Source organism: Anas acuta, chromosome 23, assembly GCF_963932015.1.
Source record: "Anas acuta chromosome 23, bAnaAcu1.1, whole genome shotgun sequence".
Classification (NCBI taxonomy): domain Eukaryota; kingdom Metazoa; phylum Chordata; class Aves; order Anseriformes; family Anatidae; genus Anas; species Anas acuta.
This window is the reverse complement of record NC_089001.1, coordinates 3,980,466-3,995,635: the sequence shown is the minus strand read 5'-3', so window position 1 is coordinate 3,995,635 and position 15,170 is coordinate 3,980,466. Positions and strand designations below refer to the sequence as shown.

The 15,170-nt window shown below is 51.4% G+C and overlaps 1 protein-coding gene across 6 annotated transcripts in view; it reads left to right on the top strand.

Moving 5' to 3' along the window:
• POU2AF1 (POU class 2 homeobox associating factor 1) overlaps positions 1–11,743 on the top strand; it is a 79,109-nt gene extending 67,366 nt beyond the window's left edge. For 4 of the 6 annotated variants that reach the window (XM_068659215.1, XM_068659212.1, XM_068659213.1 and 1 more), the window contains 8 exons: positions 275–546; positions 3,556–3,661; positions 4,270–4,416; positions 6,534–6,585; positions 6,766–6,932; positions 7,283–7,399; positions 9,397–9,561; positions 9,890–11,743. In XM_068659215.1, coding sequence (XP_068515316.1) covers positions 275–546; positions 3,556–3,661; positions 4,270–4,416; positions 6,534–6,585; positions 6,766–6,932; positions 7,283–7,399; positions 9,397–9,561; positions 9,890–9,961 — 1,098 coding nt within the window. In that variant the 3' untranslated portion in view covers positions 9,962–11,743. Of the gene's footprint in view, positions 1–274; positions 2,463–3,555; positions 3,662–4,269; positions 4,417–6,533; positions 6,586–6,765; positions 6,933–7,282; positions 7,400–9,396; positions 9,562–9,889 lie in introns of those variants that run through there. The other 2 variants (XM_068659214.1, XM_068659217.1) reach the window with 2 other exon arrangements.
• The last annotated feature ends 3,427 nt before the right edge of the window (positions 11,744–15,170 follow it).

Below are 15,170 nucleotides of genomic sequence, written 5' to 3'. Positions count from 1 at the left end.
GCTTACCCTGAGGGTGGGAGCGGGAACAGAAAGCTCGAGGGAACTTGCCGTGAGGGTGAGCTGCTGCTCGCAAGCACCTGGGACACCCACAGCCACCGCTCTCATGGGAGCCCGCGTGGGAAAACTGTCACGCTGGTGTGAAGCTTTGCCCAGAGGGACAGGAAAAAGGGATGTTAAAAGTGAGACCGAGCATCCTTCACCTCGTTTTGCGTCCTCCCCCTGCCCCACCTAACCGATTGCTTGATCTCGTTTAATTTCTCTCCCACTCCAACAGCCCCGAAGTGCCACCCCGGCCGTGGTGCCGCAGCTGGAGGTGGCGGAGCAGCAGCCACCCCTCACGTACTTCCCGTGGGCACAGCCTCTCTCCGCGCTGCCGGCCTCCACCCTGCAGTACCAGCCGGCTTCTTCCACGCTCCCTGGGCCCCAGTTTGTGCCCTTGCCCATCTCCATCCCCGAGCCGGCCCCCCAGGAGCTGGAGGACGCCCGACGGGTCATCGGCACGCTGCCCATTGAGAAGCTGCTCCTAGAAGACGAAGACAATGATACGTATGTTTTAAACCACGCTCTCTCTGTTGAAGGGCTTTAAGTTGCACATCTGGGGCCTGATCCTCGCTTACTCAATGCTCCCCTTGGCGTCAGGGCGAGTTTTGAGTAGAGAGGAAAGCAGGCGGGGAGGGTGGGGGTGGGAACTTGGCTTGGGATTTTGTTGTCCACCTCTAGCACGTGCGTGGAGTGAAACTCGCTTTGTCCTGGGGCCCAGCACGAGATGTCTGTGCTGTCACAGCTCCTGCCGCCTCTCCCAGGCAGGCTTCCAAGCTGCATAGTTCTTGTGCTCAGCCTCAGCACGAGGTGACTTTCATCCTCAGGCACAGGGCACGGCCGAAAATCAATAACCCGTAGTGTAGCCATGGCCAGCTGTAGTGTTTGGTGAGGGTACCTCACCTCTAATTATTATTTCCAAGGCCTTTTTCAGAGGACTGCTTTCTAGAGCTCAGTGTAATGCCTTCTATGTGTCTTCGCCCTGTCCATGAAGGAACCTCTTCCTCATTTAGGCAACTAGAAAATATTTTGGGGGCCTAAACAGAGATTTTTCTTGTCTAAGTTGAATTGTCCCTTTGGAAAACCAGAAAATACGAAGGGAACATTTGGTGCACTGATGCAGATAGATGCATCGGTCTGAAGATGCCAACGCAGTTGATCTGAGTGTCAGTGCAGCTGGACAGCCCTGTGCACAGAGCAACCCAAAGTGGGCCAGGTGAAACGTTTGGTTTCACCAGAAGGTGAAACTTGAAGGTCTCACCTTGTGTGTAAGTGCGAGACAGACACGTAGGTGTGGGGCAGTGCTTTGGAGTCCTGGTCAAATCCAACAGACAGGTCCTGGGCCCACTGAACTCACCGGGAGCTCTGCCTGAGTCAGGATTGCAAGACATGGCCCGATGTCAGGAGATGATTAAGACAGGGTCTCCCAAAATCTGGCCTTCGGTCTAACAACAAATTCATGGCATTACTGTTAGCTGGCAATGCTTTCATTTCTTCTGTAGCATTTGAGCGTGAAGTTGGTGATGTGCTGAGACAGGGGACCTCAGTGACCTCTCTTGTGCCTTACCGCTACGGAAAGTTTCTCCGCTGTAGTTTCCCAGGTTCACAGGTGCACACGTTTGCTTTATGGCTTTCTGGTTTTCTTTCCTGGAGAATGAGCAGCTTTACCTTTTCCTCTGACGCAACTGTAAATATTATTGCTGATGTTCAGGAGTGCCATGCCACAAACAAACAGACTCGCAGGAGATGTACCCCCGGTTAACTTCGTTTATTGTTTCCTTTAAAAATGAGGGAGTCTTGACTGATGAACACAATTTCTCTGGGTTTTTCTGCTTTCTAAAGCCCAGGATCCGTAGGTGATTTTAGTGTTTGCAAGACTATGCAAAATAATTTATTGCACTGTTTATTACCTGGTGCCCAGCACTCCGCTTCCCACCCAGGCAGTATTTCAAGTAACTTTACAGTTTATGCCTGAGTGAGGTTTGCAAGCTCACAACAAAAGTCTTGAGGACTTGTAAGCATATTTCATTGTTTAATATTAACAAATCTGCTAGACACGAGCAATAGATCATGTAAGTGATCGTAAAGTCATTTGGAAATAGCAGTAGTTGAGGCGCATTGTCATTAGTGGCTTACATTTGCAGAAAAACCCAGCAAAGAAATTAATCAGAAGGAGCTTGGTTCACCACTGGTTACTCCAGCTTTATGAGCACAGAGACGTTCAGTAGGTAAAGCTGGGGTAATGCAGCTGTGAACCAAGCCTGTGGTTGCTAAGATTGCTTTTAAATTTCTTTCACTTCAATGTATGTAAATTCTGTGTGTGGATATAAAACAAAGACAAACTGTTTCAGAATTTCTTTCTGGGTTGTTCTGGTTTAGAAAAAGACAAAATCTTTGCCAATAAAGATCTACGGTAACTTTCACATGCCTAGAGTGTTTTATTTCCTGTCCAAAAGCATAACCCAGCATTGGTTCAGCAGTTAGTCAGTTCAACAACTACGCAGAGGTTAGAGCCACAGATCAGCTGCTGGGCTTTCTGCTCATTTTGCACATCAAGGCAGACTAAAGAGGAACCCCATGGTCCCGGTGTGGCTTGGAAGCAGTATTTGCTCACGTAGTCATTACTCACACGAGCACTCCTGCTGCTCGGGTGGTAGTTTGATCCCTGTTCCCCTCCCTCGGTGTCCCTGGGGATGTGAGCGTGCAGTCAGAACTGATGCTGAGCTTGACCGAAAGCTCTAGACCAGCCAGAGAGCTGCCTTTCTACTTCCCAAAGTTGTAAGGTATGGTTCTGGGCTACGAAATCACCCCTGGGGGAATCACCCCAAGCAGTCACCCACTGTTTTCCCCTGGGCAGAGGGGAAGTGCACAGCTCCCCGTGCTGCCAGGCGTGCCCGGTGCCCTGGAAATGGGCCGTGGAGGGGTGGAAGTGGCACGTAGCTCTGTGCAGTGCTCTGCAGCACCAGCCGTAGCATTTCCCACATTGTCACATCACCATTGAGCCTGTCACTGCTATGGGACGTGACAGCTCTGTGTCTTATGCGCAAGGTAAGGACCTGGTCCACCCAACGGCAGTTTTAATAGAGTTTAACTGGCTCAGTTTACAAATACCCTGATGGGAAAGGGCTGTTTGCACCTCTGGGTGGTGAGATATTACCGGCACATCACCCCAAACCAATTGGGGTATGTGATACAGCACGCTGGGCCCCAGCACAGGGCTTTGGGGAGGACTCAGGAACCCCCTGGCACAGGGGCAAATCTCACACAAAAGCGCTGAAGTGGGAAGGAGACAGCGTGTCCAAGCTCAGGAGTGCTAAGGGCTCTTGAAAGCAGCATTTATTTCGAGGTAGGAAGCCCTTTCCCGGGGAGTGGGTGATTTCAGTGTCGAGCCCTTGGGGCTTACGGCATGGTTTTGGGGCCCTCTGGGTACAAACCCCCCAAAGCAGCAATGATACCCTGTAAAGCCGTTTGCTCCCAGGGCCAAGCAGTGATCAGTGTCTTTATTTACTGTCTTAGAATTCTACATATTTATGCAGCTAAAGGTATGAGGGCGTTTGCCTTGGCAGCTGCAGAGCGCATGAAAGAGCTGCGAAGACTTGATGCCAAAGAGCACCGAGGAAAGGTAACGCACACCATCTTCTCCTGCAAGCAGCAGCGTTTGGGATGGGCACAGACTTTGCATGCCTGGGAGGAAAGCGATGCCACAAAAAATCCACCTCGGCCCCTCTGTAGTGCAGAGGAAGCCTGGGGCAGTGACGTGCCTTGCTGAGGTGCCCCTGGCAGATTCTGCAGGTTAGGTGGGATGAGGATGGGCATTATGGCTTTTCAGCCACAGAGTGATCTAAGATAACACTGGCCCTGGAAGATGCCAGCACGTTGGCAGCAGTCTCTGAGGCTGAAGGTTTATGCCAGCAGTGCTGCACCTGGCATAAATAATGTTCTGCAAATGCTGGGCTCGGGTTGTCAGCCAAATGAGGGCTGCAGCACACTAGAGGGAGCTCTGAGGAGCTGAGAAATGTCCCCTCTGCTCTGATACCATGGGTCCTGGTACATGGCATTCAGAATCTGCCTGCGAGCAATCTTTGGCTTGTGCACCTTTGGCCTTCTAGATAGCATTCAACCCAGTCTGCCTCTCCCTTTCTCTCTCTCTCTCTCTCTCTTTTTTTTTTTTTTTTTTAATGATGCTTCTGCTTCTAGACTCTCACAGTTTATCTGCTGTGCTATTTTCAGACTCCTCTGCTGGTGGCTGTCACGGCCAGGCAGCCAGCTATTGTCTATGATTTGATCCAGACAGGAGCAGATGTCAGTGCTGTAGACAACAAGGGGCAGTCAGCCTTGCATCTCGCTGCAACGTACGGGTACGCCCAGGTCCTGCAGGTAGGAAAAGCTCTTTTGGTTTTAATTGCTAGCAGTATAAACCTACATTAAAGCCTCAATAGCAGTGTCTTTAAATAACAATCTCAGGTGTCAGCAAGCAACGAAGACACACAGAAGTCTCTCCTTCCATCACTGTGTTAGGGATTATCTTCCTAGGATATTCCTGTTTTAGGATTATGCTCACAGCTAACATCAGCTCCTGTTATGGAGGGAATAGCTCCAGCTTAATTGGGGGGGAATAAGTTCTTTTTGCACACCACGGCTCTCAGTCTGCTGATGGGGCCAGGCACAGTGGGCTGTGCTTGCGCCCTGCTGCCTGTGTTGGAGCAGGGTCCCCAGGGGCTGCAGGCAGCTGTGGGGTGTGGGGAGAAGAAGCACTAATGCCAGGCCAAAACCCTCTCTGCGGGTCCAGTGCCAGCCAGAGGCGAGCAACAAACCGTGTCCGGGTTCAAAGCAGCTGAAGGAAGAGCAGATGTGAAGACAGAGCCAGAGCAGGGACATAATAGGGCACATTTTTCACATTTAAAGCAAAGCCAGGAGTCGTTCTGGAAGATTTGCCAGGGCATGGGAGAAACCAGATGCTCCTGTACAGACAGAATCTTCTAGAGCTTTCACAAGCTATCTGACCAGAGGGAGAGACATACACATGACCATGATCATCCTGAGTAACCCTTAGAGCCCCCCAGATCTTTCCATGGACAGGGTCTAAACCTAAGCAGTGTGCCAGCTGGGCTCTGATAGCCCCAAAGAGGAATTTGGCACAGTAGAAAAGGCACTGTGGGCATTTTTGGGAGGGATTACACAGCACAGCTAAGCATATTGGAGTGTGTCTTTTCATTGTGTAGTTTTTAGCCATAAAATAGCATTAAGAAAATGCGACTGCCTTGATTCGTGTCAGGGCTGCTTGCTGGCAGCCCCATTGCAGAGCCTCATGGCAGCCCCAGGGCTGCAGAGGGGTTTACCTGCGGGCTGGGCACGGGGCACGGGGTCCTCTGAGGATGAGGAAGGTGTCGCTGGAGGTGCTGCAGGTCCCCTGGCATGCTGGCGGTTTGCTCCAGCATTCATGAGCTCTGCCTTGCACACATGCTGCACCGAAGCCCGAGCAGGCAGTTAATGTGTAACGTCATGGGTTCCTTGGAAAACAGGTGTTTCGCTCAATGGGGACAAGTGTTTTACATTCAGATGATTCCATCAATGCCTCCCGGAGTGCCTTATGGTAGAAAAGCATCTTTTTTTTTTTTTTTTTCTTTAATACCTGTGAAAGGGAATGAGAGAGAACAAGGAAAAATACACACAGCTTTGCTTCTCGCTGGGGTCAAAGCCATGCAGTGCTACAGGGTTTCTTTTGTTTTGTTTTGTTTTCTAATGGCTTAAGCATCTAATCTCTAATCATCAGGCAGCCCAAAGCTACTTGTCAATATTTGAGCTGGATATATTATATTGTTGTTATGATAAGAGAGCACAAGCCCTAACGTTCCTGGATAATCCTCCTGCACCTTGTCCAACTTGCCGAGGCTCTGGATGAGTCACGGCGCTGCATCCTCAGCCAAGATGCTGCAATGCGAGCAGCTCGCTTGATTCACTCAAGAGCAAAAAGTGCTGCTCTGTAATAATTTAGACGAGGAGCGACCTGGCCACGTCCCACCAGATCCATAAGGTTCTTAAGTTAGAGATTTCAAGTTTTTGCCACTGTAACAAGCTGCAGCTTCAGCCTGCCGCACATTAAAAAATTAATAATGAAAAGCAAACCCAGCCTGAGAATTTCCACTGTCAGCAAACTTTTAGGTAATCAAGTTTTACTGTACGTATCAGGGAGAGATTTTCATTTATCCTTGCCAAGGATAACTCAGAAGAAATACGAATTGGTGTGATGAAGGCATACATTTGCTTAATCCAGGGTGAAAGTGGGGAGACTAAAACCCTTGAGCTGAGTTTTACTACTAGGGGTTGAGAATCTAATAGGATCTAACAGGATCTCATACTTTGATGGATTTTAGAGACCTAGCAAATATGATCATCCACCCCCCTCCCTGCTGCTGCTAGTTCTAACTGCTTTTAGCCTGGACAATGTTCTGCTGAACTAAAATTCTCCTTTCCCATTTCTCTGTCACTTCTAGGTTATACTGTCACTCGGTTTTCCTCTTGATTTAGAAATGAAGAATTTTGAAGGTGAGACTCTTTGCACAAATATTTTATCGTGATGGTAAAAAAAATAATAATCAGGGAACAGAGAAGGATCTAGGGCCTTAAGAATACACTTAAATACGTTGTCCCTGCAAGCCCTTATGTCCCCTCTTTCCATCATTGTCTCTGGGGCTGTCGTCACCTCCCTCCCTCCCTGTTTTCCAGGCCATACCCCCCTGCACTGTGCTGTCCTGGCCCACAACGCCCTGCTGCGGGAGCAGGGGCACCCAGGGGTGACGAAGGAGCAGCAGGAAGGTCTCCAGCACCAGAGCGAGGAGCTGGAGAGCTGCATCCAGCTCCTGGTGCAGGCAGGAGCCTCCATCTACAGCCGGGTAGGGAATCGCTTCTGTCTGTCCCTCAGTCACCCCCGTGCTGTTCGTTTGTATGAACTCTGACACTCGTGCTGCACTCAAAATACCAAATTGGAGGAGGATGGACTGCTGGCAGAAGGAGCAAGCCTGTTTCCCTTGCAAGGGACTGGTTGCAGGGTCAGCTCCTGCCTTTTGGGGTTGCTTCCCCACAGCCTGAGCCAAAGGCTGGGGATTCGGGTGGGTGCTGCAGGGAAGGAGGCGCCTCGGTGCTGCCCCTGAGCTGCAGAGCTGGCCTGGAGGCCTTTCTGCTGGGTTTACATAATGGCTTTAACGTCCTGTTCATTGTGCTTTGTTTCGCTGTCTGTAATTAGGACGTGAAAAGCAACAAGACAGTTCTGCATTACACAGTCCAGGATGCCAACATCTCCCTGCTTAGGTACTTCCTGGAGCTGAACGCTTTCAAATCCAGGGATTTTGTCAACAGCAAGGTGAGTCAGGAGCTGCCTGGACAGGGTCTGTGTGCCAGTGTCTGGGCAGAGGAGGTGCTGAGAGCACCGAGCTGCCTGCAGTGGGAGGCTGCAAGCACGTGGAGCCATCGGGGGATCTTTGGGGTCCTGCAGAAACCAGACACACTCTTCCTGTACTCATTTTTCTAGAGGGAAAAGAACAACAGCTCATGCTTCTGAGCTTTTTTTTCTTTTTTATGCCCTGAAACTGCATTTTCCAGTCAATAGGCACCTCACCTGGAAATGTGCTGGAATTGCCGTGAAACGCAGGCACCTCTGCCAGCAGCAAGAGCTGACAGAAGGAGAGCAGCTAGGCAGGGAAGAGAGGGAGTGGGAAGTGGTTACTCGAGAAGGAGCCCGAACTTCATTATGCTGGGCTGAGAAAACAGATCTGCAGTGATGCAATGTCGTGCTGCTGGCAGCAAAACAACACCGAGGGACGGCTGTTGAGGGCTGTGCATCGGGGACCTCTCCTCTCGGAGGGGCCATAAGCAGCGAGCGGGCAGTGCCTTTGCTTTGCATTTCAAGAATTTCGCAGGCTCTCAGCCTTGCAGTCCCTGGAGCATCCACAGGCCTGTGTCCAACAGAGAGGCATCAAATATTTGCTGCTGACACAGTTTTTACTGGGAAGCAGAAACTGGGCAGCTTCACGTTTGTTTTTTTCCCCCTACAGATTTCTGTTGGGCTGGAGGAGAGGAAACATGTTTTGCTTTGTGTGGGGGTAATTGCACTGGGGTTTTGCTATTCTGAGAGGTGAAAGGCCTTGCTCTGTCTTTCACTACATTCCTGCTGTATCTCTGAAGACCCTCTAGGCAGGTGCTATCTTGTCCGTGGGAGGCTGCTCTTGTCTCTTGATCGCAGTCCTGTGAGAGCTCCCTGCTGCGATAGCATCGCTTGGAGTCTCCAGTCTTGTTGCTGAGATGCCTGGGACAGTGAGAAATGTAACAGCGAGGCTGGCCGGTCCCCATCCTGGCGTTTTAGCTCTTCCAAGTATGACAAGAAGAAATCAGGGACGCTGTGTGTTGGCTTCCCTGGCTCACCCTCTGCTTGCTGTGGTTGTTTCGTTCCAAATTCAATTCCTGAGCTGTTGTCTCACGTAAGGCCCATTAAAGTCAGTGGAGAGGCTCAAAGATCAGGCATTGCCAGGTTGCCCTTAGAGGTTTCTTAGCCTCGTGCCTGGATTTGGAAGCCATCAAATGCTTCTGCCACAAAGATGTGGCAAAAAAAAAAAAAAAAGTAAAATAGATGTTTCCTTTTTAATAAGAAATCCTATAAAGAGTTTGTAAACTATCCCTGGACTTTATGGGATGGTAAAATTGACAAGGATCTGCCTGTTCAGGGCTTGTAAAAATGCCTTGACTGAGAATAGTTGTTAAGGTTTCCATCCTAATGTCCTGTTTTGCTTGGTATTTCCACGTCCCCCCACCTCTCTGGGAAGCAGACCCTGGACCCCCAGGCACCCCTTTCAGCACTGTGGGCGCAGGTTGGGCGCAGCCCTTCCCAGGGCAACAAGAAACGTGTGATCACCTCGGAGAGGAAAAAACACGCAGCTGCTGCAGCGAGACCTGGTGCAGACTAAAAATAACTAAAAATACCTCGCCTCCTGCGTCTGCATGCGAGCTCCTCCTTGCTTAGAGCCGTTAGGGGTCATACCCCAGTGGGCAGGGGCGTGCGTTTGGGGTGCCCCAGCTGCAGCCCCCGCGGGGTGCCCTGCACCCTCTGGTGGCTCTGCAGCTGGCCTGGGGCACAGGGCCATGCGGGGACACGGCTGCTGCTCCTCAGCCTTGCCTGGCACCTCCCGGAGCAGCTCTGGGTAGTTTCAGGGGTCTGGGGACATCGGGGGCTCGCACGGTCAAAGGGGATGCATGGGGATGCAGGAGCTGGTACGGGGCTGCTTGTTGGCCCAGGGCAGTTGTAAGCAGGTGGCACAGCTTCTCAGAAGGTTTCTCTTACTTGTTCTTCTTCTCCCCTTGCATCAGGCTCACGGCAACACAGCTCTGCACATGGCAGCTGCCCTGCACTGCCACAGGAACCAGAAGGAGATCATCCAGCTGCTCCTCGACCACGGGGCGGACCCGAGCATCCGAAACTTGGACAACGATCAGCCGATCCACATGGCTCCTCCTGGGAAGGCCGGGGACCAGGTACGTCCCCAGGGAAACTGAGGGCATGTCCTGGCCGAGCTGTGTGAGGTGGGCCTGAGGTTGTGGTGGTGTGGGCTGGGGGCTGCCACTTCACCAAATCCCCAATCAAGGAGCCCAAAGTGGGCATCAGCAGCTAGTTTCATGCCTACGGGCCTGAAATGGCTCCTGGAGCTCATTTTAGTCTTCAAAATGTTTATATGTGTGTATGTATTCCTATACATGTATGTAAGTGTGTGTGTATGTGCATCTGGGTGTCTGCACGCAGCCCATGTGTGCACCCCCCCCAGTTTCACCTGGTACACTATAAACTTTTACATTTTTTTGGCAGATCAGGCATTTGCTGAAGAAAGGGAAAATTGCATCTGCATTTATTTCCTGCCGCCGAAATGCCAGGTCCTAGGTTGCCTGCTCTTTCTGGAATGGTTTCCACTTCACCTGATCGCAGAAAGCCTCTTAAAAACCCCTGTGAGGACGGTTAATCGACGTGTCTGTGCCCCTAAAATCTTCAACCCCGAGTGGGACGACAGCATTTCTCAACCTGTGGCCTGGGGACCGTGAGTAGCACGTAAGATACCCAGAGATAAAATTGGAAATGGTTGAGAAGTTTAGTTTGCAATAACCCCGTTACATAAATTAACAAACATTTGGAGCGTGGCCACTCTTTGGCTTGGTGGCAGAGCACAAGGTGGTCCTTTGGCTGTAAAAGGTTGAGAAATGCTGCTCCAAGGCACGCTCACCCTGTGCCTCCCTTAGCTCCTGTACGGAGGTACCGGGTGAAATGCTGAAGCCTTTGTGATGTGCAATTACCTCGGTTGCTCCTGCTAGCCTGGGAATCCTGAACCTGAGGGAGGGAAAGGACTGGATGGAGGAGGTCAAGCTAGCCCGGGGAGCTTTCCACGGCATGGCACGGCCGTGTCCCCCCTGAAGAGCAGGCGTCTGAGCTCAAGGCCTCCAGGAGAGGGTTCCTGCAAGCTGCTGCTATCCCGTTTCTCAGCACTTTGGAAGAAAGCTGAATCAGCTGCCACTGCTCCTCGCCCCACCCCGAGAAAGGAAAAGGAAAGCAGATGCCTGAAGTGTGAGCGCCTGGGGCAGGTTCTGAGCAGCACATATCCGTGTGGCTCCGGAGAGGTTCCTGGGGACGGGATGCCTCTGAGAGTCTGATCCGACCCCAGCATGGCAAAGAATAATGTTGTGAGAGCACCTCAGGGCAAGAAGCTCAGCTCTCCCCAGAGATAAAGCTTGTGCTGGAGACGGAGCCTTCCCTGGGGTCTGCAGCAGCTTCTGGGGGGACAGGGCAGAAAACCTTTAAGGCACGTGGGGCTGCCCAGAGGGTCAGAGGGCAACGTGGCCAGTGCTGTCCTGTTCCCACTCCTGCCTAAGGGGGCATGTTAGTGAACTCTTATTCTTTCTGTGAAATGATTTGTAAATTGCTGTGCAATCAGCTGGCAGCGGTGTCTCTGCCGGGTCAGCAGGAGTGGAGGTAAATGCCTCCAGGGAGGGAAAGCTGTGTTTTGGTAACCCTTGCACGGAGGGTGCCTCATCTCCAGTGCACGTTCTGAATTTTGCTGCTTTCTTAGTCTTGCACAAGTTATTTTTCTTCTAACAGGGCTGAACAATGAGGCGAAGGGCAAATCTCTCAAATCACTGCAGCGATTTCCTTGATCTGGCTAACTCAAAGAGACGAGGGTTGTAAGGTCTTGTGGGTCGAGCAAACCCGGTCTGTTCAAACAACTGCTTGAACAAAAGCTCTTAAGAAAGGCAGGTATCCTGATTAGAGATCTTCTGACTTCCCCAGCCCTCCTCCTTGCTGTTTTGCTACTGCTTCTCACTACATCACGTCGACGAACCTGCCAACATCCTCTGACAAAAGAGCAGGCATATTTGCATGTGTTTGCATAAATTTGCATGCATCTGGGCACAGGCCATCCAAAGCATGTGCTTTCTTACATTGAAGGGATGCTGTAACAAGCCCCAAATTGAGTGAGAGCTGCGTTGGTGATTGTCCAGACAAATGGCCAATAAATTATCTCTTTCTTGATCTCGCTAGCAATGAAACTGTAAAACTGTGACGGGCACTTGGCAAGTGAGGCACCCAGGAAGATGTAAAAAGCTTGTTGCCATCTAGAATTGCCTGGGAGGTGACCTGTTGTAGCAAGAAAATAAATACACGAGCTGTTTTCTACACGGTCTTACGTCTTTATTGTCTCACCTGCCTGCCGTTGGGTGTTTAATGCATCAGGGGCTGTGTGAGCAGCACCTGCAGAACATCAGGGAAATATCGGTGTGGGGAGGGAGGGAGGGATGTGGCCTCTCCCAAAGCAGCACCCTGGCAGGCTGTGTCCCTCGGAGGTGGTAGCTGAGATTTGCAGAGGGAAGAGCTCTCGACTGCTGCAGGAAGGGTTTGGTGTCTCTGCAGCCATCCCCGTGTTCAGCTTCCCAAAGCTGGTGCACCAAGACCTGCTCTGAAGCCGCTCACCATCACCAGGCCGTTCCTATTGTCTTGGGACCGGGTCCACGAACCTTCCCCTTCCCTGCCCAGCCAGCCCCTGGGCATCCAGAAAATCCATTTGGGGGCTCAGAAGTGGCCCCCGTGTTAAATCAGTGCTGGGGTGATTTGAGTAGGATCTTTGTATTTCAATTTTTTTTGTGACTGCATAAGGGGAATGTACCTTGTACGGGTTTAGCAGCAGCACTGGCGGCGCGACACCCCTTTATTTCCACAGTTTATCTCTTCCTACCTGTGGCTTTGGGTAAGCTGCTCATAACAAAGGCTGCTTATCGCTGAACAAACGCGCTCAAGTGGCACCATGGAAAAGTCAGCAGTGGTTGGCAAGGAAAACTTTGTGATCAAATATTCTGTGTAACTGGTGAAGGACCTGAAAATAATTTATTATTTTTTTTTTCTGTAAGTGCAGCTTCTGGAGTGATTCCTGGCTTCTCTAAGAATGGGGTGGTCCTAGCTGTTGTGTGAGTGCACGTTTATGTAGGCTGGCAGAAATTCACCTGGCAGGGACTGATGAAAGGGCAGCGTATTGGTAGTGCGATGCCAGTTCTGTTAGAGATATGGCACGAGCTATTATCACCTAATCTTTTTTTTTTTTTTTTTGGGGGGGGAACGGGTAGAGAGGAGGAAAGAGGGGAAAGAATACGTCCCTCATAGCCAGAAAATCCACAATCAGCCTTTGAATAGCCCTCCTCTGTTGTTTTCTTGCTTTCTGTTTGTAGTCAGTCCAGGAATTCTTGTGTCAACAGTGAGCAAGCTGTAACTCGCGCTGCACGTGTCACCTGGGGCTGTTGACACAAAGCCGGGGAACAGCGTCTAAAACCGTGTTTGTTAGCAGTCCCGGGCATGGGAGGTTGCAAAACAGTTGGAGAAGGAGCAGCAGAGAAATGGGAAGCGGCTGCGAGGGATGGGGGACAGTGACACGAGCTGTTGAAGTCCCAGGTGCATGAAGACACTGATGGAAATCTCCCCGTCGCGTCGGGGCAGCTGGAAATTCGGAGCAGCTGGTCCCGTGCGGCACGAGGCCAGGGATTGTTCGGCCTCTGTTATCTCTCCAAGCACACAGGCTCCCGGCACAGACCTCAGCCACCTGCTGCCACAGACGCGTGGCAGCCCAGAGGCGAGCCCGGCTCGATCTTTCTGGAGGCAGCTTCCTCGTCGGGAGGCTGCTTTTTTTTTTTTTTGCCTGGTTCTGGCCACATCTAAAGAGCCAGGGGTAAGAAGCAGGGTGCCAGGGGGTTGTAGCCCTGCCGGTCCCAAGTGGTTGAGCCTAAAGAGCGGTCGCAGGCTCGGTGACACAGCCAGAGGCTTTGCCCTGAGTGCTCCTCCGGGGAGATGCACGGAAACCGCTGCTGGCTGTGCACATCTCGGCCACCACCCGCTGATAAACGTGCGGCTGCTGATAAGGTATCGGGCTCAGATATCTGCCTCGCGTGCAGGTGAGGGAGATGATGTCGGGCTGCAGCTCAGCTGACGTCCCTGCTGGTGTTTTTTTGGCAGATTGGGATGCTGCTGGCCTTGTTGTGAGCTCTTAATGTAGGGTCTCTCCCCGTTTGATACTCACCCATTTCCACAAGAGCCCCTCCTGCCCGTCCCGCTGAGCTCCAGCTACCGCTGCCAGCCCACGGGCAGGATGTGGTCACACCATTTCCAGCAGCCTCAGATATCTTGCCTCAGCCTTATCCTCTCAGGGCTGTTTGATACTGGCAATAACGAGCTTTGGTGTGCAGCTAAACCCGTGCCCACCCCATGAGAGCATCGGGCAGGAGCAGGAGCGAGCTGTGGAGCCGGCTGGGGGGGCACAGGGAGACCCTCCAGGCTCCTGAGACCACCCTTAGGGGCTGGAGCATCTGAAACACAGCTAAAATAACACTGCCAGAGTCTGCACAGGGGTTATCGCACCTCTAACTGCAGCAAAGATGCAGCTGCGAGCTCCTATTTATAAGCTTTTTGCGACCAAACGTGTTGAACGCTTGGGCTGGCGCTGAGCTGAGCTGGGTAAAAACGGGGGAGAGGGGAAGTCAAAGTGAAATGCTTTGTGGCAAAGTATTTTAAAGCAAACTTTGGGGAAAAAAAAAATGAAACAAAAAAGAAAAAAGCTGCTGTCTTACACAAGGCAAGGGACCTGGATGCTGGGAAGGTTCAGCTGGGTCCATGTAACGGCTCTGCCATGGCAAAACTGACACCCCCTGCCAGAGACCTGTTTTCTGAGGAAGGGTGGGGGACAAGGCTGGATTAACTGGCATCAGCTAAATATTTAAAAAGTTCCATTAAGAGCTGTTGCTCTGCTCTTAGTTCCTCATAGATTTCATGGGGTGAGGAAGTGCTGGGGGATGGGTTTTTGGTCGAATGGGAGGAAACTTCCCTATTTGTGTGTGCCTCACATCCCCAGCCACTTGGGTGACATCAGCTCGGGGGGAAGAAAGCCTTCCAGTTCCCTGTGGATATGTCTGGAGGGGAAGATGAGTACACAGCTAGCTAAACAGGGTCTTTGCCTTCACAAATGTGGCTGCTTTTTATTTTTTTTCATGTGGATTTAATGTGGAAGAATGCTTCTTTCTTTCCAGCCTGGGTGCTGAGCTGGGAAACCACCAATCAGCCTAAATGGTGTTGAAAGGGTGTGAGAGAAAAAGCCTTGGTAAGGTCTGGGGTTATGCAGGAAAACAGGGAACCCTCAGATACGGTAACTTCCCCTTTACACACTTTAAAATAAATCATCTGGCTCCTGTTCAGCTGGTTATGCTGAAAGGAGAAGACCTGCTATCCCCAAAACTCTGCCTTCCTGGTGCTGAGCAGCAGCTGAAGGTACCGGGTGCTCAATTCCACCCCAGTGTGGACCTGAAGGGCTTTTCCCACACACAGCCCATGTGCTGAGCCCAGAGTTTGCCTGGAAAACATCAATTTTCCAGCTTTGCAAGAACTACCCGGGAATTATCGCAACAGTTAAGGGAAATCTCAGAGCTCTTCGTGGGCAGCGGGCTGGGTGCTGCTGGGCAGGGGCAGCAGGACTTCAGTGACCTCAAGTCAAACCCTCACCTTTGTGAGGACAGGGCCGGGATCCTCGTCATTAGCAGAAGAAAAAAGGACGTAACGAGTGGGATTCAGC